At 32.9% G+C, this 25,280-nt stretch overlaps 2 protein-coding genes across 2 annotated transcripts; one reads left to right on the forward strand and one right to left on the reverse strand.

Annotated features, from left to right (window-relative positions):
• Positions 1-1,332: 1,332 nt before the first annotated feature.
• Positions 1,333-5,300, reverse strand: LOC144563996 (cation/H(+) antiporter 15-like). The gene is made up of 5 exons (XM_078313465.1): positions 4,860-5,300; positions 4,047-4,532; positions 3,398-3,913; positions 2,041-2,951; positions 1,333-1,941 (listed from the first exon to the last, which is right to left on the reverse strand). Exons 1-5 carry the CDS (start codon positions 5,112-5,114, stop codon positions 1,545-1,547), a joined length of 2,565 nt encoding a protein of 854 aa, XP_078169591.1. The 5' UTR covers positions 5,115-5,300; the 3' UTR covers positions 1,333-1,544.
• Positions 5,301-18,087: 12,787 nt separating this feature from the next.
• On the forward strand, positions 18,088-23,187 carry LOC144563997 (uncharacterized). The gene is made up of 4 exons (XM_078313466.1): positions 18,088-19,651; positions 20,219-20,430; positions 20,620-20,843; positions 21,778-23,187. Exons 1-4 carry the CDS (start codon positions 18,376-18,378, stop codon positions 22,595-22,597), a joined length of 2,532 nt encoding a protein of 843 aa, XP_078169592.1. The 5' UTR covers positions 18,088-18,375; the 3' UTR covers positions 22,598-23,187.
• Positions 23,188-25,280: the final 2,093 nt, after the last annotated feature.

Raw genomic sequence — 25,280 nt, forward strand, 5'->3', positions numbered from 1 at the left:
ACAAAATATTTCTTTTTGGATCTGGAACGTTCAATCAGAATTCCACAACTATTAAAGTAGCTCCACCTCAACTGGATTGGTCCGGATGCCGATCGGATGGCCATGATCTAAACATATATTGTGTTACCTCAGAGGAATTGGATTCGCGTGCGAGACACTCTTTCAGTCTTTCTGGTTCTACCGTGTGCGCAAGCCGAATTTTGTATTAATAGAAAATAAATAAATAAAATATCGAAAAAGGGGATGGCTTTTGAGTTTTATCTATATATAGGTAGATCGGGATGATTTATCCCGTCTAGCTACAGTGTTCTGGACGGGATAAACCATTCCGTCCAGATTAGTGCTCTACTAATTTTGCTCAGCAAAAAAAAAAACTTTGGACGGAATAGATTATTCTGTCTGGTACTGTAGTTTTTTTTTTTTTTTTTTTTGGTTTTTGATTTCATCTTAGATAATGAAAAAAAATAAAAAAAAAAATACTACAGTACCGGACGGGATAATCTATCCCGTCCAAGATTTTTTTTTTTCTGCTAAGCGAAATTAGCAACTAATCTGGTCGGATAAATTAAAGAAAGCCAGACGGGATAATTGGTCACATCCGTTGGACGGAAAAATTCGTCCCGATCTACTTATATATATATCGATAAAATCCAAAAGTCATTCCTTTTTTGATATTTTATTTATTTATTTTCTATTAATAAAAAATTCGGTGTGCCCAGGCGCAGCGCCACGGTGGAGTCTTTTTGAAAGATCGGTTGCGGCAATATCTATTGCCTCCTTTTGCGTGTTTCCTCTTTAAACCCATTACCCAGGGAAAAGAAACTCGCTACATGATATCTCACAAAATTCATTCCGCAGAAGAAATTTGGAAAATTTGGTTAAAATTCCTAATGTGTGGAGAAATGGAGATCGTCCGTTTGTAATTAGTTTTTCTCTGTTGAATGATTGGAGCAGTCAGCAGTGTATAGAGAGAGATATGAATACAAACGGTTAATTAGTAGCCTAATTAGTTTCATGATTTATTGGACCAGTTAGGCGATGGTAAATTAATTAGTAGAGAAGATTATTAATTGTAGTTACAACTTACAAGACCGACGCCGACGCCAACGCTCTCCACATTAATATTGGACCATTAATTAATTGCCAAATAGGAAAATTATTTGTTTAATTAGCAGGCTGGACTTTACTCAGATACAATTAATACCAAAAATCCAAAACACAAATGAAAATGAAAATTGGCAACTCTGGTTAATTACTTGCTTATTTTAATTCCAACAGTTTTTAAACGCCGTATATACCATCTAAAATACTTATTTGTGTCTAGGTCTCTCACCCTCTCAACACAATCTAACCAAAATCAGCAAATAAAAAAAATTTGGAACTACTTAATTAATGATCTCATCTGTATGAGACTCTTTAATTAACAAACTGATCATGTTGTTAACACTAGATGTGATGATCACAATCCTAGCTAATCATTAACTCCCTATAGCACGCTGAGGCTCATGGTACCAGACCACGGGACCGGCCTCGTACCATTTATTTTATCGGCTAATGCCGAAAGCTGCTGGCACAGTTCTCTGATTCTCCATCCCTACAGACATCCTCTGGTTAGGCGAATTATTAGCAGTGGAGTGTCTGTGCGTCTGATGAGTGGCCGGGCTAGCAACCGACGCTTCTGTAACATATTGTTGTACCACTAGCACAGACACCGTTTTCGTGAAATCAGATGAGGCCAAGACGTCGCCAATCGGCCCAAGCTCGGGGCAGTCAGCCCAATCCCGCAACCCGGCAGTTAGTGGGTTTCCAGAAATATTCTCGTGCCCCCTTCCTACAACGTAAAGCTGGTGCAAACTCTCCATTTGGCGAATTGCTGCCATGATCTCCTCGGCATTGTTCACCACTTTCTCGACGTACGTGATGAAACTATTTCCTTCGCTCCTGGTTTAGAAAATTAAATAGTTGAACAATTAACCAGATAATCAAAGAAAATAATGATCACTATTCACTCACTCTTATTACGTTAGCTGAAAAGGTTACCTGGCACGGAATTCCTTTAGGCATTTTTCATCAAGGCTACGGTCGTTGTAGTTCTCACCAGTGACTATAGTAATCATGCTGGGAGAACTTTTTGCACTTGCATTGGGGGATCGTTGTTGGTCTTCAGGCCGAAGGAAGCGAACAATGGTGAGGGAGACTGACGGATTCTCCACCATGCGGGCGGCAAAAGCAAGGGCTTCACGGTCATCTGGACCACCGAAGAATAGTAAAGCAGTATTTTGACCGGTGGATAGTCGAGATGCAGAGGCAGAAATCCCTCGGTCAACAAGCACCGCAACCGAGCACGGGGCCGAGGAGAGGATCTTCTCATTTAGTTGTCGAATAGCAGGATTCATCGGCTGAAGACCACCATCTACTGTCTGTTGCTTGTGAAAAGGAAGCACAATTATCGTTGCGTGCTTGTCCTCTGCAATTAAACAAATGTCTTCATGCATGGTCGAATAGGGAGAGATAGTTGTCAAGGGATGTATGGACACCCCTCCCGCGTGTTGCTCATAGTTATCAAATGCCGAGAAGATGTTGGGAGATGATGACATGGACCTATTCCGCTGGTGGTGAGCGGAATTGGAGGCTGTAGAATTGTGTACGACTAGCATGTTTGAGGCGCGGCCTGTTAGTTCAATCAAATGAAGTGCATAGACAAAGATCGGTGAGCGCTTGGTGGGATTGGCGAGGTCGATGAGGGAGATGATGGATGGAACATTGCGGGGCCCATGGATGCATGCGAGCAGACGGAACTCCCCGTCAGGTTTTGACAATTCCAAATTTCTGCGCTTGTAGCCAACCAGGCGGCGGGCCGGCCGGTGCAAAGTGGTAACAACTGGGATCACCATTGCTGTCATAGCCACTGATATCAGTACCATTACAGCAAATGACTGATCATCCAAGACCTGTCAAGTAGCTTAAAATTAATTTAGTAAAAAAATTATACAAAAATAATTACGGAAATTTAGCAAATATAATCCTATATGTACTTCCCTTATTTGTACTTCCTTTATGCCCAAATTTAATGTGTCAGGGAGAAAATATAGTTTCAATGTAACGCCATGAAACAGGTTGTTAAGTTAATTCCGATAAAACTAAACGGAATAAGTCAGATTCATATGAGAAACATGAGACCAGAAAAAAGACAAGATCGATCACCCGTACTAGCAAACTCAGTGCATCGTTAAGTACAATAGCCACAGATTAATTAAGTTGATTTTATTCAATCAGAAACATTATATAACTTAAATAATTAGTTCCTTTTCATTTCGTTTTATATTACTTGTTTTAATATATAAAATCGAATGAACTAATTAAAGCAAGCCAGAAATCAGATGTCCTATCTAGCTACCTGCTTGTCACGGCCAATGTTGAGCACGATGATATCGACAAGTCCCCTAGTGTTCATCAAGAACCCAAGAGCAAGCCCCTCGCGAAACGGGATGGCATAAAAAGCAGCCACAATCATGGTCCCAACAATCTTCCCTATGCTAGCAAGCACAAACACAAGTACAAGCAATACGACTGTGGCGGGTTTTTTTATCGTGGAGATATTTGTGCGGAGGCCGCTAATGGCGAAAAAGAGCGGCAGGAACAGTCCAGTGACAAAATCCTCCAACTTATCTACCAAAGCTGAAGCTAGAGGGCCACTATTTGGTATTGCCAAACCATAGACAAATGCACCAAAAACCGAATGGATTCCTATGGCATCCGTTACCGCTCCAGCAAGCATGACCCCGGTAAGGATGAGGCAGACTTGGTAGTCACTAATACTTTCTCCATCGGGTATCCGACGGCTAACCTTCCACATGAGTGGTCGTACCAGGAAGAAGATCAAGAGCACAAAGGCCACACCAGAGAGTAGAACCTATATATAGTACCCAAGAGATTTATATATATTAATTATATATTAGATAACAGTAAGAAAAACTAGACCGTAGCGAGCTCTCACAGATGATATACAAATTTTAATTACATGTGCATGATGCGTACGTACATACCCAAAGAGAGGCGAGCACACTTTTACTCGTCTCGCAGATGGTAAGGGTGAGTGCAAGCAATATCCAGGCGCACATGTCATTAACGATGCCAGACGACAAGGCCATCCTGCCAAGGTCTGAATTAACTAACTTGATCTCTGCCAAAATGCGTGCAAGAACAGGAAAGGCGGTGACAGATAGCGAGACGGCCATGAAGAGCAAGCACGAGGACTGGTGCACATTTATGGAGATCTGGTGCCTAAATATGGAGGAGGCGACTGTGCCAATTAAGAAAGGCAGCATCATACCAGCCGCAGCTATGACCAGCGCCTTCTTGCCGCTCCGGCGGATAACGGCTACGTCCATTTCTACACCAACTAGGAATAAGAAGTATAAGAGGCCTAGGTGGGCCACTGTTTCCAGTGTTAGCAGGCTACGCCGGGGGAAGACACCGTCTGCCCAGTGCTTGATACGCCCCATCATTGATGGCCCCAGTATGATTCCGGCCTAGCAAATTCAACAATTTTAATTGTTGGTCAGGTAGTTGTAATGAAACTACGTACATGCATGCTCACATTAATTTAATCTACAAAAATAATTATTTAATAAACGAAGCTGCTTGATGAAGACTTCTGTCTGGCAGAAAGATTTACTTTTTCAAGAAAAAGTTAATTAGAAATTATGTGCACCAAAATTTCGCCTTTAATTATTTTCTTCTTTTTAATTCTTTCTTTGTTTCCTATTGTTTTTCCTCTTAATTATGTACTCCTATCTACAAACTTATTTATTGTATGAACAAAGAAAAATTGAAGAAGATAAGCATAAATATTGTACGGTAATCTCCGCAACCACCCGGGGCTGTCGAAATGGCTTGAGTAGAAAAACAAGTATACGCGTGACGACCACGATGACTGATATCTGAATGATGAACAATGGAAGCGAGAAATTGAGCGGGCTAAGACCTTGCCATATCCCGTTCGAGCTTATCATCATAGGGGAATAGCATATCACACCCTTTCCATTGGGATTACGTGTGAAATTTAGCGATGTTCCGGTGTTGTTTTTAACAATTGGGTGTCTTGTTGCCATTGTTAATTGTTCTAGCTTCCTTCCTTTTGGTTTAGATATATCCTCTCTTCTTCTTTTTTTCTACAGCTTTGCCATATCCAGAATAATTGAATGGATGTAAAGGTTATTTTGTAAATTAGATGCACACTTAACTGGAAAAACAGTGAAAAAGAAGAGAAGAAGTGCTTGGTTTAAAATTATTGCATCTTGGGCATTGTCTAAGAATAGCTACTGTTAAGGTAGTTTTGAGTTGTCAAACTTTTTATCCAAATAGCCCCGTCTTTTGAATTTTAAACCGACCACTAGTGTGTTGGTGTTGCACCATGGCACACACTCACCCACTTGCACAGATTAGGGACAGAGCAAAAGTTATTACAACATCAAAAGTTGTAGATCTGAATATACTTGTGCACGGATAAATCTAGTCTAGTTTGTTTGAAGTGGCAGGTATAGAGGCCCTCAATTAGGCCCACTGAGCGGGCTGAGTTTGGGCCTATTTTGGGCCTACTTTTAGGATTAAAAAGAAAAAACATCCGATTGTTTTGTTATGAAATTTAGTCCCCCACTCCCCATCCACAACTCTAAGTGGTCAACGGGACAAGTCAACCCTATATACAATTAAAAACAAAAAAGAAAAAAAAAAACATGTATAAGTTTCGAACAAGTGCAAATCTATACAGATTTGAATTGTAAAGTCAAAAAAATAGATGGCATTAACAAAAGTAACAACCCTCGTATCATAATAATGCAACGATGTGCAAGTTTACCTTCATGCAGTGCATCAAATTATTGACAGAGTAAGTTTACCTTCATGCAGTGCATCAAAAATTATATGTAAAATTTGATTTGCAAGCACATTTTAATATAAATTTTTTGAAAATCAACAGTGTAATTCGATGTCACTAAAAAAGATGTAATTGAATAATATAAAATGCTTCTTGAAATTAAAAAAATGATAATAGCACAAGTAGTAGTCTGGTAACGCAGCCAACCGCTCTCTTTGCTTACGTCTGATATCCGAATCATGCTTTGGTGTTGAAATTAGGATAATAATTAATTCATGGCGTCATAGGGGAATATAAGTTGCAACTTATTATTTAAACCATTTACAAACAACCAGCATCTTTTTCCGGGATTCTACTTAAAAAAAAGAAAAACATAATAAAGAAATCAACCTGTTTTAAAATGCACCCTTTTTGTACGGATGATAAGGGTTACCCTCTAAAATAAATGGAAGACATATTTTTTTACAACAAGTATACTGTACTGTAAAATAATACTTAAATTTATAATTCTTTATGTATAAAAAAAATGTGCCCTTTATGTCTGTGACGAGCTAAGAATTAATTGGTGGAGTCCAATTTAATAAGTGTAGTTGTTGGGACAGGGATAATTCAAATAAGGTTGTTTTCATTTGTTTGAGTGAGGCTATGGTACCATGAAAATAAATAGAGGAGGGTTCAAATGTCTCCACCATGCTTTCATTTTTTAAAACTTTAATAACTCAAAATTTAAAATTTAAAATTTAAAAGTCAAAATAAAACCGTTAGATGTGATCTATGTTATTTTTTTCTATGTACTCATAAAAAATATTCACATTTCAATTTTGTTTTTATGTGAATCAATACGTTCAAAAATCAACGTCTAGAAATCAACCATATTATTGCGTTTTTTACAAGCTCTTGATGACAATCAAAATAAAATTGAAATGTCATAATTTTTTACACGTGCATAAATAAAACGATGTAGATCATATCCAACGGTTTTATTTTGACTTTGAAGTTTTAAATCTTAAATTATTAAAGTTTTAAAAAATGGAGGCATAGTGGAGACACAAAAAAAGGAGGCATTTGAACCCTCAAATAAATATGATGTTATTCCAAAGGTATCAAAGGACCCTGTTATTCTGATTTCAGCCGTTGATCTTTATTGAGATTCGGACGATATGTATGACCCTGAAAATCAAACCATTTAGTTTGGAAGTCCTAATAGTCGATCCAAACCATTTAATAGCTTACTTATATTTCTGGATAATATGTCGATTTTTAATCCAAAACCAATAAATTAACTTAAAAAAATAAAATCAAAATTACGAATAAAGTTGGAAGGCTTAACTTCGATGGATCTGTATCTTAAATAAATAAAAAAAACCGATAAATTAATAAATCTGTTTTTAAACCGATCTAGTTGCATTATTGGTCTTTTAATGAACTGAATCACGACATTAATTGTCCGAATCCAATTTTTAAGTCGGGTCCGAATTTTATAACAATTGTACTTTTAAAGTACCTCATATTTTAAAAAATTCAAATTGTCGGGTCAAACAAACCCTAGTTGATATTCAGAAAACATACAGCTTTTAAACTCGTAATAAAAAATCAAAAAATCAAATAGTATTAATTAGCTGTTGTATGTATGAAATCTAGAATTGCCAACAGATCTAAGACATCATAATAGTGAGTGTCAATGTGTAGTCAGATTGATCACTACCTAAATCATTTTATCTTTTTAAGTGTGCTAAGTGTCATCATCATTTTTTTTTTTTTTTTTTTTTTTTTTTAAACTTTTGACTGGTCCCTAATCCTAGTTGGTGCGTCTCACAATGTCTGTTTATTAGGGTGCAAACGGATCCAAAACGGATTATATAGTGGTCAAATTATATTTGTATTTGTTTTTAGTTTTTATTATAAATTTCCCTATTTTTTGTGTCTTTATCGTGTCTTTATTTTTAAAAAATTTAATAGTTCAAAATGTAAAACTTAAAAGTTAAAATAAAACCGTTCAATGTGATCTGTGTTATTTTCTTTATGTGCTCATAAAAAAATTATCGTATTTTAATTTTATTTTTATGTGAATCAATAAGTTGAAAAATCAACATCACTAAATTACCCACATTAGTACATTTTTTATAGGCTCTTGATGACAACCAAAGTAAAGTTGTAATGACATAATTTTTTACACGTACATAGATAAAATGATGGAGATCATATTTAACGGTTTTATTCTAACTCTTAAGTTTTAGATTTTGAATTATTAAAACTTTTAAAAATGAAGGCATGATGAAAGCACAAAAAATGAAGACATTTGAATCCTCCTTCAGTACAAATAAGGGTTATATATTAAATAAATTATGAATATGGATGCGGATATTAAGCATATATGAATACGATTAGGGATACAATTTTGATGGCTAATTTGGATATTGTAATAAAATTAACATATCATTAACAAGTTATTTCTAATTTGAAATGGACATTTTGATAACTACGGTGAATAACATATATATATTTTTTTTATGTTAAACTTGTTATTTCTAATTTGACACTCTATATTTACAAAGTCCAAACAGTCGATCCAAACCGTTCAACTGAATGGATATGTTAAAATGTACTTGCATATCAAATTTTACATTTTTCTGAATTTTTTTTTACTATTTATCAAGATGGGTACAAAAATTCAACAATCTGAATGTAGGAACTTTGTTAAATACTTAATAAATAGTAAAAAAAATTCCAAAAAATATAAAATTTGATCTGCAAGCACATTTTAACATATTCATTATGTTGAAAGGTTTGAATCGACTATTTGAAATTTGAAATTTTTGAAAATAGAGAGTGTAATTCGGTGTCACCGAAAAAGAGTGTAATTGGATCTCTCTTCTTATAAAATACACACATATATATATGATTCTCTTAAATATATATATATATATATATATATAGAGAGAGAGAGAGAGAGAGAGAGAGATGGGCTATGGTGCATTGCAATGCATGAAGGGGTTTGTGCATTGGACCATAAATCTAAAATTAAAAATTCAAATGGCCAATCCAAACCGTTCATCTTGTTCTCCATATTAATATGTGCTTGGAGACAAAATTTTACATTTTTCTGATTTTTTTTACTATTTATTAAGTATTTTACAAAATTGTTCATCCAACGGTGGCTGCTGATTTTACTGTTTTGTTAAGCCACCGTTGGATCAACAATTTTGTAAAATACTTAATAAATAGTAAAACAAATCAGAAAAATGTAAAATTTGGTCTCCAAGCACATATTAATATGGAGAAGAAGATGAACGGTTTGGATCGGTCATTTGGATTTTGAATTTTAGATTTATAGTCCAATGCACAAAACCCTCCATGCATTGCAATGCACCATAGCTCATCTCTCTCTCTCTATATATATATATATGGTAACAAAAATTACTCATTGACTTGGTGGGTATAACTCCAAAATCTATTGAATTGGTTTCAAACTATTGAAACAGATCTACTGCAGGAATGATGTGTGAATAGTTTGAATTTGTCATTTGAAGTCAATCTGTAAGCATAATGCATGCTGGCTTTACTCTAAATGATCATAGTTTTAATTACGTATACCAAACAATACATAATAATCTCTCTAAACATACATGATTCTAAAACAAATAGATATAAAAAACATTAAAACATACGGATACATAATTATCCGTATTCATATTTGTATTTACATAAATTATATTTTTAGTTATATACGTAACCACACTATTTATATCCGAATATCGGTGAATATCTAAATCTATAAAAATTCAAATACGATTTATTAGTAAAAAAAAATGTGTATAAAAACGGATAATATCCGATCCACTTGCATCCTTGCTGTTTATTCAACTTTTTTTTTTTTTTTGAAACTCTGACAGTGGCTATCAGATTTAAATTATTCAATTAAGGAGGATCAATTGATCATCATATTGAATTGTTGACTTAAAAATTTACTTAGTTTTGAATGTTACACCTTGTTTGGATGGATTTTCCTATCGAATATTCATACTCGTTGACTTAAAAATTTACTCGGTTTTGAATGTTACCCCTTGTTTGAATGGAGAGTAGAGAAAATATAATTTTTGAATGTTACTCGGTTTTGAATGTTGCACCTTGTTTAACTTCTTTATGTTTGAATAATTAATGATATAATATAATTTTTTTATTTCTTATTTGATTAATTAAAATTTAGAAGATTAATAAAAAATTTGATGGCTGTTGTAGATTTATGACAAACAAATTTTAATGAGAATTATACAGTTAAGATATAGGGTTTGACACTTGTATCATTTTTTTTCTAAAAATATTTATAATAAAATTTCTTTCCATCTATTACACCTCAAATCGGAAAAGAAATTGATTCTATTAATTATAATCATGCAATGTTAAATATTTCACGTCTGACCAAATTTTATCAACCAAACACAATTCGAGAGAAATTTTTCTTTCCTTTTCATTCCGTCCCTTCCTCTACTCTCCATTCAAACAAGGTGTTAGTTGGCCATAAAATTCAGAAGGCGGATTCAAGCGAGTAATTTTTTTTTTTGAAAACTTGGTAGTAGCTAGCAAGGTTTGTGAGGGGGAATCGAACTCTCGACCTTTGGGTATAACAACTCTAGGACATTTTCCTAGCCAATTGTGCTACCTCCCCTTTCTCGGATTCAAGCGAGTAATTAATGACTCAAATTGCTTCTGATTATTGCTCGGATAAAATTAATATTGAAATAACGGTTGCAGTTTTTTAACGAAGTGGGACTGGTTTCACGGGTATCAAATCAAATTTAGTTTCGTATTTTAAAATTTTAAAATTGTCCATGCAAATCGGACATACAAAATAGTCCACACGATGCGAATTGGATAACTCTAACATAAATTAGACCGAATTTGATCCAATACCCATTGGACTGCCCTTGATTTCTCTTTTAACTTATCAGAGGTATCATTTTGGTTAATTGAATCATTCGCGCTTCCAACCATATTGGATCGCCATTTGACGGATATACTAGTATTATGTACGTAGTTCTCCTGATTCGCCAACGGCTGAGATTGAAAGATGAATTTTTGAATTGAATATCAACCCTCCAATAACATAATTTGTCTTCTTTTGACTAAATACATCTATTTTATGTGTAGAAGTCTAAATTTAGTTAAAATAATACTCGCCACACAAACTGTTACATAATTTATCACATTAAATTTGAATAAATTCCTAGCGATCTGTTTCCTTATTACTCTTTAAATTATTTCCTTATTTCTCTAAGAGAGTTGTTTCCTTATTTTTTCCTTACAACTATCTTCAATTATTGCAGTTAAATTATTTTCTTATTTCTTCATTTGTCAAACCAGTATGAAATTATTTCCTGTGATGGATTGTAGTTAACAACAACAACAACAACAACAACAAAAAAAGAACCCTCTGCCATCCAAAGTTTAGGTCCCATTACATATGTCTAAATTGAGCCGATCTTCACTATTATTTTTTACCACAACACATCTGGTTCATCTGTACAATCTCCACCACCACCTTGAGTTATACCGAGACTACATTTAATTTATTTTTAATTGTTAAAGCAATAAATATTTTACAAGCTGGGTTTAGAACCATAGACGATGAACTAAATATGCACAAATAAGTACATAGTAGTCAGACTCTTACAATAAATTATTTACTAATTGGTAAACAATTGTATAATTTATTTGATCCCATGAATGAAAACAATATACTATCATTTCCTAAGCCGTGATGTCCATTTAAGCAAATAATATTAGCAATTTCATTGAAAATAGAATAAATTATTCCCTTAAGTGCAATTTTAACGTATTTCATTTAATAAAGAGGGTTCTAAAATAAGGACTAAACGGGTATAGCAAGAAACATTTCTCTCAACACTCAAAATTATAAATTAGACTTCCAGAATAGAATGATACTTAAAAAAATGTTGTGTTAATAGAAAGAATGGTACTAAAAAAATATTGTGTTAATAAAAAATATTTTGGGTCTTCAGGTTGATAATTTGGGAAGGTAAATTAGTTGCTTGAGCGCCACTCTTGTATGGGTAGTTATACTGACACAAGAAATTTTTATATTAACCCAACATCTAAAATAAATTAAATGTATGAACAATATTGACCTTCTTTTTATATCCTTTCAACGATTATTTTCCGTAATGTAATAAATATTGTGATAATTAATTAATGATTTTATTTTCATAATTACCCTATACTCTTTTCTGAGTTATTCATATTTGATTTTTTTTTTCCGATTTTCATAATGCAATTAGTATTGCGCATCATAAAAAACAAATTAGGAAATAAAATTGATTTTACTTGAATGAATTCTCAATCATTTTAAGCTATGTATTAAAACTCATAAAAATATAACTACATAATTTACAAAATAGAATACACATCGATTCAAGAAATTTGATAATATGATTCACACGCTTTAATCAATAATACCATCGAAATCAAATATATTGTTTAATTTGTACATTTTTCTCTTATTTTGGTACTTATAATATATATAATCTATATGTCTATTTTAACTAAAATTGTTAGTACAAAATTTTAGTTAAGTTTTCATATTTAATTTACATTTATTAATTGCATACTTGGAAAAACAATATCCTAACCAGCAGGAAGAAAACTTGAAAAAAAAAAAACTTCTTAATTTGAAGTTTGATAATCATGATAATTCTTTTTTTTGTTCGTGAAATAATTTATTAATTTTATTAACATAATTCAGGTATTTTTTTTATTTATTAATTTATTTCTCCTTACGACTATTTTTAATTATTGCAATTAAATTATTTATTTATTTTTCCATTTCCTTCGTTTTTTTTTTCTTCTTTCTTTATAGTTTCGACAATGAAAATGAAAACAACATATCTTTCTGGATTTTGTTTAGGACTATTGTATCTTTGTGAATAGATGAATAACAAATCTCGTGTTGATAGAAACAATAATATCTTTCTGAACTTGAGAGAATTAAAAAAAATCATGTTATATTTAATCCCCTTTTTCATTTGTTGTTGTTTCTTTTATTATTATTTATTATTTGAATTTTTTTCATCTGTCTTTTATTTTCATTTATATATATATATATATATATACAGAGGAGGGTTCAAATGCACCCAAATTTTTGTGCACCCAAATACACCCTATCTTTCATATCCTTTATCTCTGTTTTCAAAGTCAAAACAGTCAATCCGAACCGTTAGATGCGATATATATATTAAGATGTGCTTGGAGACCAAATTTTACATTTTTTGGATTTTTTTTACTATTTATTAAGCCACTTTGAAAATCGCTGATCCAATGGTCCAGAAAATGTAAAATCAGCGATTTTCAAAGTGGCTTAATAAATAGTAAAAAAATTCCAAAAAATGTAAAATTTGGTCTCCAAGAACATCTTAATATATATATCGCATCTAACGGTTCGGATTGACTGTTTTGACTTTGAAAACAGAGATAAAGAATATGAAAAATAGGGTGTATTTGGATGCATTTGAACCCTCCTCTATATATATATATATTGTGAATGTCAAACAAAAAAGTCTCTTCTTATTCTATTCAATCTTATAATATGTTCCTGGTGCAACGCAAGGACACGATACTAATTTAAGTTATTCAATTAAGGAATATCAATTAATCAGCATATTGAATCGTTATGGATTGGGATAAGATTTTCCTATCGAATATTCATACTTGTTGACTTAAAAATTTACTCGGTTTTGAATGTTACACCTTGTTTGGATGGAGAGTAGAGGAAATATAATTTTTGAATGTTACTCGCTTTTGAATGTTGCACCTTGTTTGAATGTTACACTTTGTTTAACTTCTTTATGTTTGAATTATTAATGATATAATATATTTTTTTTTCTTATTTCCTATTTGATTAATTAAAATTTAGAAGATTAATAAAAAATTTGATGATTGTTGTAGATTTATGACAAACAAATTTGAATGAGAATTATACAGCTAAGATATAGGGTTGGACACTTGTATCATTTTTTTAAAAAAATGTTTACAATAAAATTTCTTTCCATCTATTACATCTCAAATCGGAAAGGAAATCAACTCTATTAATTATAATATAAATTTTAAAATTGTCCATGCAAATCGGACATACAAAATAATCCACACAATGCAAATTGGATAACTCTAACATAAATTAGAGCGAATTTGATCCAATACCCATTGAACTGCCCTTGATTTCTCTTTTAACTTATCAGAGGTATCATTTTGGTTAATTGAATCATTCGCGCTTCCAACCATATTGGATCGCCATTTGACGGATCCTTATCGGGTTTAGGGTTTACTGACTTGCTTCCCAAGTCAATTAATAACTAATTTACAAGGTTGTCAAATGTTATTTTTTTTTTAAATTGATTCCTTTACATTTTTTTTTCATCAGTTGCAAATGTTATTTTTAAAATATGTTATCTAAAAGTTCAATCCTATCTCGATGCGAGATCCATATTTTGTTACCATCGGTTGTGTCATTATCAAAATTTCATCACGAGAAAAAAAAAAATCAAACAAAAAGGATAGAACAAATATTTGTTTTTCTGCATCTGTTGAAATTAAAAGATTCATGTTAAGAAATCTGATATTTTATTCCTGACAACAATAAGAAAATTTTTACATGCATGACCCTGAAAAATTTAGAACTATTAGCGAGTTTGTCTTTGTAATTGTTTTCTTCGGTAATAAATGGATTTACTTTACCTAAAGTCTTAATTTTTGAAAAAGAAATTAACAAAATTACTAGCATTTAAAAGTTTGTGAGTACTGCATGAAATTATTTGCTAGAGTATACGAAATAGCCGATTTTTTTTTTTTACCATTTTTAAGGACGCAACTCGACTTCAATTATGGGGATAACTCAAAATTATATAACGCAAGATAGTATTGTTTCTTTACTATTTGCTTTCTTTTACATTACAATAAGAGTCTGAGATTTTTCTTTTAAACATAATTTTCCTTGAATTTAAATTATATAAAAAAATTTCAATAATCTCTTCTATAATTCCATACACAAATCATTTTTATCACAATTTATTTGTTTTTACAAAAAAATAAAAATCTAATAAACTATCTTGTATGAAAATAAAATATTAAAATTGACCTTTATCTAAAAGTTACAATAAACAACAATTTAAAAAATTTGTAAATAGTCAGATAAATAAAAAAACAAACTCCAATTTCAAAGGAAAAATATATTACGTTATTCACATCAATTTAAATTTCACCTTTATGATTTTGATTTTTTTTTCTCTGAACAAAACCTCTTAATCACTTTTTTTCTCTCTCCAATATTTTTTTTTTCCAGTAACAGTCAATTATACCTTCTAAAATGGTTAAATGGTTAAGGTGACCTCACCAAAATGCTTAATGAAGACAATATTGTAATAGGCACGGTTTCTTTCCTTTTTTTTAGTTTTTTTTTTCTTTCTGTTTTACTATTGGAAAATGTAGCAAATGAAAAAAAAAAATACCATCCTATATTCAAACCCTTTAATTATTTTGTATTATTATAGGAATGGCAAATACATATAAAATAAAAAATTTAGTTTAATTTTTATATACTTGATAAAAAAAAATTGAAAATGTTGGGGGTGGCTTAACCACTCCTTAATTAATAAGCATACCTTAGAGCATCTCCAATGGAGCAATTAAGTTTAATTGCTAAACAAATACAATTGACAAGTTTATTTTATGAATATAAAAAATTAATATGCACTGCATCCTGGACAGGGATGCATATTAAGAGAGATTTAATCTGCGTAGATTTAAAAGCAGTGATGATTTGAGGACCGGTGCACATTAAATCTGCGTCCCTAGTAATTTTCATTATTATTATTTTTATAAAACTTATTAATTGTGCTTATCTCCATTCTATTATTAAACACGTTGGGTGTCCGATCCGCCAACGGCTATGATTGAAAGGTGAAACTTTAGATTTAATCTCAGCCCTTCAATTACATAATTTGTCTTCTTTTGATTAAATGCATATGTTTTATGTATAGAAGTCTAAATTTAGTTAAGAACATACCCACCACATGTACTGCCACACGATACGTTACAATTAAAATTGAACAAATTCTGAAATTTAGCGATATATTTATCTGTTTCCTTATTTCTTTGTTTCCATATTTCTTCTCTTCAATTGAGAAGACTCCACCTTCCATTTTCTTATTTATTTGTTTCCTTACCTCTTCTTCGTTTCTCTTTCTTTGTTTCTATACATATTGGTGTGGGCAATTTAGAATATATTTCCAAAATAAAATATATCAATGTGTGTGTGTGTGTGTGTGTGTGTATTCTATAAATTGGAAACAAAGAAGAATATAAATTGGAATGTGTGCGTGAATATATATTTCTCTTATAATATGTGTGTATGTATATATCCTATACATACACACGATAACACTTTTTATTTATGTTTTTTGATATCATATTATATATTGATATTAAATTGTTGTATGATATTTAATATTATATTCGAATCGAGATATTATTTGATACCATTGATACTTAAAAATAAAGAATCATCATATCATCAAATTGTTATAAGAGGTCATGATTAAAGTTAATTAAAAATATATAATCATATAAATTTTCTATTAACATGTGTTTTAATTTTTGAATAGTTATTAGTTTTATTAATATATTTGTTTTTTATGATATGTCCCGTTGCAACGCACAGGTATGATACTAGTTTATTTAGAAGATGGTAGAGAAAAAAAAATTCGGACAAAATTGAAGTTGTAAGAACATTGCCTCTGATTCATCAAAATTTATCTTCAAAACAAGCTGAATTACAATTAAGATCTGCTCTTTCTTTCCATTTATTTAGAAAAAGAGAGAGAGAGAGAAATGCAATGTGAACACTTCATTGAAGAGAAATTCAATGCATAGTAAAAATATCTTCTTCTTTTTTTCTATTTTTATTTAAGAAATAAACGTGGGAGCGTGATACTTGCAATCCTTGTGAAAATATTTCTCATACTTTTTGTAATAGGTATAAAATATAATTTGATATTTGATAATTTTATATTGAGATATTTGACATTGCCATGTCTACGATAATTTATATATCTTTTTTATAAAACTTCTTCCTATTTTGACCGTTTTCCTAAATTAAATTATATATACAATATAAAAATCCTTTTTTAGAGAAACTTTGAGCCATTTAAGGCTATACAAAAAATGAAAAAATAGTATGAAAAGGGTTGCCATATAAGTGTTGCTGTCAACAAAGTAAAAAAAAAAAAATCTCAAATTAGAAGCAGTAAATAACTAAAATAATTAACCACTGTATTTCCAAATTCCAGAAGAGTGGGCCCCGCAGCGGTTTCACTCTGTCCGAACTGAAAAACTTAACAAACCTTTGTTTACCTACGGACGATGGAGAGAGAAAGAGACTGTTATATTCAAATGACATATGTGCCCCTACAACTGTTACTCAGAAGCTTTTCGTTATACTAAAACCTTCAATGGTAGATTTGTAAATTACACGTTTCTCGATGGTATTTTACTTTTTTTTTTTTTTTCCTCCAAATATTGGAAGAACCCGCCACGTCGGACTGAAAAGGCCATTTGCATTTCTTGAGAATCAAAGTTACACCAGGTGTTGTTCCCCTAACTTCCCATTAACCAATCTGTTTGCCTAGAAAGCTGGAACCCACTCCTCAGAACTAGAACGCGGTGTACAGTGTACGGTGTAGTACAGGTGCGGACAAATACTTTCACCGCTGCGCGCTCTCCGCGTGAGATCAGTCTGGCGTATTATTTAAATATAAATTCATAAAAGGAAATAATACAGAGTATCCCCTACTTGTCAAATTTGCTTAGAAAAAAACCCACCCCTTAAAGAACAATATTTAAATCTTAAAATGGTAACTGGACGCTTATATTTTTAATAAATTAGTATTATTAGTATTATGTTTGTTAAATAAATGTAATAATATATTTCGTCCATTAGTCATTTGACTAATTTTAAAGTTCTAAATTCGGATTATAAAAAAATATTACATGAAGTATATCTATTTTGATACAAGAACTAAAAATAAAGATGCTTTATGGGTATATCTGTAAATGTATAAAAAAAATAGAACGAAAGGTACTTCAATTTAAAATAGAATTTAAAATGGGAACTCTCTATATCTGGTCTTCGTCCAGCTCGCGCCATTCCATTAATTTCCTTCCCATCACCTTCCAAAAATGCCAACAATTTCAAAATAAGGCACTTCCAAAATTTGAAGAAATTATCGCGCAATCAAACAAAACCTTAAATTTCCGTGTTTCTCTTCCTCTCCTACCATAAACGTTACATAAACCATTTCTGAACCCACGTCTCAACAGTTTAAAAACCGAAAAAGTTTTAAGACAAAAACCCAAAATTAGAACCATGTCTCCACCGAAAGCAAAATTAACTATTAGAACATAGAAACCTCCTTGGACCTCAATGGCTGGCCATGGGATGCGGTAGCTCTTCTCACAGAATTGTTGGATTCAGTTCCCGCTCGAAACGGAACCCGATAACAGAATCAAACCCAGACCCAAACCCGAATCCAGTGTACCTGTGTCGCGACCGTGCCGAACTGATTCGCTCCGCCTGTGACCGCCGGTACGACGCCGCCGCCGCCCACGTGACATACTTCCGTTCGCTCTCCGCTCTGGGAGAGTCGCTTCGGCAGTTCGCAGCCGGCGAACTGTCCACGTCAGCTCCAGGTTCGCCCGTCTTGACCCTCCCGATTTCTTCTAAAGGGAAATCAAAGGCTGGTTCGGATTTGGGCTCGGATTCTGATTCGGATTCCTCGACCGTTACGCCTCTCTCTCATGCTCTCTCGTTTGAAGATGACGAGGAGAAGTTGAACACGAATACTTCAACAGTTACGCCATTGACGCACGATCTCTCAGTTGAAGAAAAACGAAAAGAGCAAGAACCTCAATCTAATAGTTCAAGGAAATTGGAGGAAGATTCTGGACCACCTCCTAAGAGCAATAACATGGCAGCATCTAATGGAATGCCATCTCCGACAAACATTTATCAACCGTACGACTATGACTATCCATATGGGTATGGGGATAGATACGGGTATGGATATGGGTACGAAACTACGAACTCAAACCCGAATTTTGATGACCGACCTGGTCCAAGCAAACCAGCGACCCCATCCATGCCGGTTCAAGAGAGCTCTGCTTGGGAATTCTTTGACCCTTTTTCCAATTATGATGAATTCATGGAGAGGTATGGGAATTTGAACTCAAATTCAAATTCTTATCTTAGCAGCCCTGACTTGACCAGAGTAAGGAAGCAAGAAGGCATCCCTGATTTGGAGGATGAGATTAACTTTGAAGAAAAACAAAAGGAAATAAAAATAGAAAATGAAAAACAAAGGGAAATAGAAACAGAAACAGAAAAACAAAAAGAAAATGAAAAGGAAAAGGAAAAGGAAAAAGAAAAAGATGGAAAAGATAATGGTATATTGGATCCCCCTATCAGTGTCACCATGGAAAATGTAAGTATCAGTGCTGATGGGTCAGTTGGGAAGAGTAAGGATGAAAAATCCACAAGAACACAAGATTCTGACAATGGACCTGACATGTTAGTGGCTGTTGAAATTAGAGATTTGGGGCAGGTAATGGAGGAGATTAAAGAGCAGTTTGATTCTGTAGCAGATTGTGCAAAAGAGGTGGCCGATAAGCTCGAGGTCAGTAAGGTGCAACATCGCTCGGGCGCTCTTGGAGGTATGTTCATTGGATCTAGCTTTTCTCTTGTCCATTTTATTTCTCTTTTCTAATTTAATTTGATAACTTTTGTGTCCATTTTTAGCACCATTCTTGACTCCACTGGTACCACCATCCAGTTGCAACAATTTGAAATGAACTGGGCCAATACAAAAAAAAAATGGCAAAATAAAATGGCATGTATATTCTGGGAAGCACATTATTCAGTTTCTATTTGTAGAATCATTAGCCGGTGTGGTATCAGTACTGACCATACTTGGGTGTAATAAAAATGTCTACCAGAAGATGAGAAAGAATCATATCCTTTTCTTATGACTGCTATTGTAAGTCCAAAAAATTATCTCTTTTGTGAAATTTGCCCAAATGCCCTAAACTTGTGAAGTAATTGGGAAAATGTTTCTCCCCTCTCAATGATTCGAAGATCATTTTTATTTATTAAGAAAGAGAGACCTCTGTGCAATTTGTATATATATGTGTGTGTGTGTTTTTTTAGCATTTATCTTTTTTCCTTTACATTATTACAATTAATGGTACCAATGACAATATTTCTTGTAAATGTTGGTGCAGCCATTTCTTCTAGGATCTTGGACCCTCTTCCCATATTGCCCAGCTCTTGTCTTCCTCACAAGCATCTATCCAGGGGCAAAACTGGAAAAGCAAGTGGGAATTCTATTGCAGGCACTGCCAATGGTGACATTAACGGTTTGACCCCTCTGAGCCTTTCTCTGACTTTGGATAAATTATACGTGTGGGAGAAGAGATTATACAAGGAAGTCAAGGTAGCTTTTTGTCTTTTTCCCTCCTTAATGGAAACTTTCACTAGTAACCCTAGAAATCTTAAGTTCTCATATACAGCCCCATAAAATGAGAATATAATCTCATGTACCCTCTGAAACATAGTTATTATGTATATACCATCTTTCAAACTCTTTCAAAAAAATTGAGATAGATTTAGGTTGTTATTCTAGGATGAAGAGAAGCTTCGAGCTGAATATGAGAAAAAGTATCGAAGGCTCAAGTACTTGGATGATCACGGTGCAGAACATAATGTAATCAAAACAACCAACGATGCAATCACAAGCCTGAGCAATAGGATCAGCATAGTAATGAGGTCAGCTGATACAATCTCAAGTCGGATACACCACATACGGGACGAAGAGCTACAGCCCCAGCTCATACAACTTGTGCAAAGGTATGTTTATTTTCAAATTTTTTCTCTTTTTTATCAATTAAATTGTGAGCACATATGCACCTGGGAGTATAAGATTTGTTATCCTAACAACCAGAAACTTTTGCGTGATCTATATCTCTCAACAAGTTTGTAATATTTTTTAAGAAAATAGAATAGAGGTTATCTTTCCACAGTTTCATTACTGTCGAGGTGCTTTTTGCAAACTTTTTTGTACTTTTCTTACCAATTATTTTGCATGGATGATGAGCAGTTTAAGTAGTTATAAATTATTATTTTTACCGCGAGGTCAAATGAATAGTACCATTTTAATTTCTACATGGATTGCAATCTGGAATAAACCTAATATTGACATTAAATCATACAGATATGCTCATTTAAGCAAGTAACCAACTGGTATCCTAAAATACATTACATCTCAGTGTCAGTTTGGTAGATTAAATATTAAATTGAATTGTTGGCTCTTGATACCTATAATTGTCTGGTAGTATTAAAAAAGTCTTTGATTGGATAGGCTAAGTACACCTCATCACTTTACGCCAAGGATCAACTTTGGAATAGATTAGCTTTCTATCAGAACCTCTTTGATTATGAAATACAAATTTCACTTGTACCCATAAAAAACTCAAAACTTCAGCCATGCTACTGCAAAGCAATAATTCCCATTTTATATACCACAAAAACATATGAAGCCCTATAATCACAGAACATATCATACATTTGCTTTTATTTCTTTTTTTAATGAAAAGAAGTATATTGGATCTACTGCTCTTTGGACAATGAAAATAATCTAAGTTTGGATTATTTTACCTCATAAATTAGATATGATGGGTATATACATGTAAATTTTTAAGGTACATAAAAAATTATATAATCTGAGATAAAATAAACCATCAATTGACTTGCTTTATTATTTTTTTTCCCTTTCCTGTATCAGCTTGATGAGAATGTGGAAATCCATTTTTGATTGCCACAACAAGCAGCTAAAAGCCATAAAGGGCCTAAACACCCGCAACATAAAGCCCCGAATTCGATCTGATGCAAAGCAGGTGGCAAGGTTCACCTTACGACTGGAGAAAGAAATTTCCAGATGGCACCACCATCTAGAAGATTGGATTGGGACTCAAAAGTCCTTTATCGAGGCCCTTAATGGGTATCTGATCCGGTGGATCCGTAATGAACCTGACCCTTTAGAAGAGACCGTTGATGGTGTGCCTCCTTTTTCTCCAGCAAGAATTGGGGCTCCATCTTCTTTTGTTATCTCAAATGACTGGTACCACGGGGTGAAAAAAGTTTCTGAAACAAAACTTTTGGATTGCATTGCCAATTTCAAAAGTCTAGTGAGACAATATAGGAAGCTGCAAGAGGATGAAAGCCGGTACCGCACGAAAGCAGAGTATCTCTCGATGATCTATGATAAGAGGTTGGTGAAGAGTTTTCAAGAAGACACAGGAGTCAGAATTGGGATTGCAAATTCAGAAATTGTTTCTTTAAATGGAAAAGAAAAACTGGAGAGTACAGAAACAGGTAACCATGTGCATGACCACGACCACGACCGCCATGTGACACAACTAGAGGCATTGGAGAGGAGAAGAGATGAAGAAAGAGAAAAACAAATGGTGGCTTTAGAAAAACTGAATAAAATGGGATCAGTTGTTTTGATAACTGGATTGGTCCCGATTTTTGAGGAGTTTGATAATTTCGTGTCAAATTATTTGAAGTCTTATGAGACTGTTAGAATGCCAGTTCAAGGTTAAAGCTTCCAATCAATTGGTTGTTGGGGGTGATACAGTAGTAACTAACACACAAATTTTTGTTTATTAATTTCTATCATTATTTCAAGGGTCATGTCCCTTATTTACTGGAGCATTTGAGAATTGTCTCATTTTTTATGGGTCTATATGATCTTTCAATGTTTAGCAAGGGTGGCATGAATGAGGTCATTTCTTTTAGATTGGTTGGTGGATATAAAATGAAAGGGTCTAGTTGCATTAGTTGATATGGATATTAATTTTTAGTTCCTAATTTAGTGATTCTTTGGGAGGAAGCAGAGGGACGGTGCATTGGTTAGTACAATAGTCAATAAAATTGTCAAGGATGTCTAATAGATTTGAAGCTAAATATTCTAAAAAAAAAACTTGATTAGCACTTTTTTGTGTAAATAATGAATTTTGATTTATTAAATTTTATGTTTGAATCCTCCTTTTGCTTATTGCCCTGGACTGAGGCACTTTTGCATTTTTTATTATTTTTTTTAGAGTATTTTGCCATTTTGTTAGAATGGTATAGCTGCTGTATATTTTTCTGAAAATAAGTATAATTTTGGAAGAAGTTTGGTTGATATGTAGTTGCTTAACATCCAATTAACTATCACATCTAATTCTATGACTCTAGAAGTGGAAGTGTTGCTATCACCTGTGACTATGGGGCATGACAACAAAGAAATACAAGTGTCATCTTTTGCCGAATTTTTTATTAATATCCAAATTTTATATTAAATTTTAAAAAATATCCGAATCGGTTGATTTTGTCGAAATCTATCCATTCCGAAAAAATTCGATGTCTATGTTGTACCAATATAAAATTTAATAAAAAATTTGGTTCATTTTTTTTTAAAAATTTAATATAAAATTTGGATATTAATAAAAAATTCGGCAACCGTGTGTGCATATCCTCTATGTTTGGAAATGTTCACATGGAACCCTGTAAAACAACAAAATATTACGAAGAACTCTATAAACAAAGAAATATACGGTTCTCAACTCCACACACTCACACAGAGAGCATCTATATATTAAAATATTTACAAAGAAATATACGGTTCTCAACTCCACACACTCAACGCTAGTTTTTTTTTTTTTAAGATCAGCGGCAAAGACTGCCACCGACAATTATATTAATAAAAAGATCAAAGTTTATGTACACAGTTTAGAAGGTAAAAAAATTCAAGTCTCCCTGTACAGAGCATCCTATTCGATGTCTATGTCTATCTCATTTTAATCTAACTTGCACCAATCGATGCCAGTAGACGGAGGCGGATTTAGAATTCTTGTTGGGAGAAGTATAAAAATAACTAATCGGATTTAAATAGTTAATTGAGTTCAAATTTATTAGCTAATTGGATATTAGAAAAAAAAATGTTCTAGTTTCTAATTTCTAATACTCTTGACTTCTAATTAGGGGTGCAAACGGGTCGGATATTACCCGTCCGAATCCGGATCCGTATCCGAATTTTTGCGGATTCGAATATTTGGATACGGATAGTTGTGGATTCGGATACGGATACGGATTTTTTTATGCGGATTCGGATATGGATACGGGTTGGGTTTCGGAATCGGATACAGATACGGATACGGATAATTATCCGGATCCGGATATTTTAATTTTTCGGATATCCGGATAGGAATATGCTAGCATGATATGCATAGCATAGAACCCCTCCATGCAACAGCTTGGATTTTGAGTTTTCAAAATCCTAATGATCGATCCGAACCGTTCATCTTGTTCTCCATATTAATATGTATTTGAAGACCAAATTTTACATTTTTTGGAATTTTTTTTTACTATTTCTTTAGATTTATTGAAAATCGCTGTTTTCAGCAAATCTGGACCATAAAAAAACAGCGATTTTCAATAAATCTAAAGAAATAGTAAAAAAACTATGTTTTAATTTGAAAAAAATAATCCCCTTGCATCCCTGATATCTTGTTTCTTTTATTATTCTTCCTTTTTGCTATAATAACACAAAAAACTATGTTTTAATTTGAAAAATAAAAAGGTATGAAGGATGTTAAGATCGATGTTTCACTACCATCTCTTGACATCCTAATATTCTTTCATTTTATTTCAATAATTAAAATATATGAAATATATATATATATATATATGGAGAGTTAGGCTGGGGTGCTATGGATAGCATAGTGGCCTCTATGCTACGGCTCAATATTCGAGTTTTCAAAATCCAAACGGTCGATCCGAACCGTTCATATTATTCTCCATATTAATATCTGCTTGGAGACCAAATTTTACATTTTTCTGAATTTTTTTACTATTTATTAAGTATTTTACAAAATTGTTGATCCAACGGTGGCTGCACAAAACAGTAAAACCGTTGGATTAGCGATTTTCAAAGTGGCTTAATAAATAGTAAAAAAATTCAGAAAATTATAAAATTTGGTCTCCAAGTAGATATTAATATGGAGAATAAGATGAACGATTCGGATCGACCGTTTGGATTTTGAAAACTCGAATATTGAGCCGTAGCATAGAGGCCACTATGCTATCCATAGCACCCCAGCCTAACTCTATATATGGACACATTCTGTTTTGTCCTTCTTCTTTTTTTACTACCAGGTTATCATATAAGAACATATAAACAAATATATAAGCACATGTAAACAAAAAAAATATTTATAAAAGTGACAATTCAATTTTATATTC

This window comes from Carex rostrata, chromosome 13 (genome assembly GCF_964058835.1).
Source record: "Carex rostrata chromosome 13, lpCarRost1.2, whole genome shotgun sequence".
In the NCBI taxonomy this organism is placed as follows: domain Eukaryota; kingdom Viridiplantae; phylum Streptophyta; class Magnoliopsida; order Poales; family Cyperaceae; genus Carex; species Carex rostrata.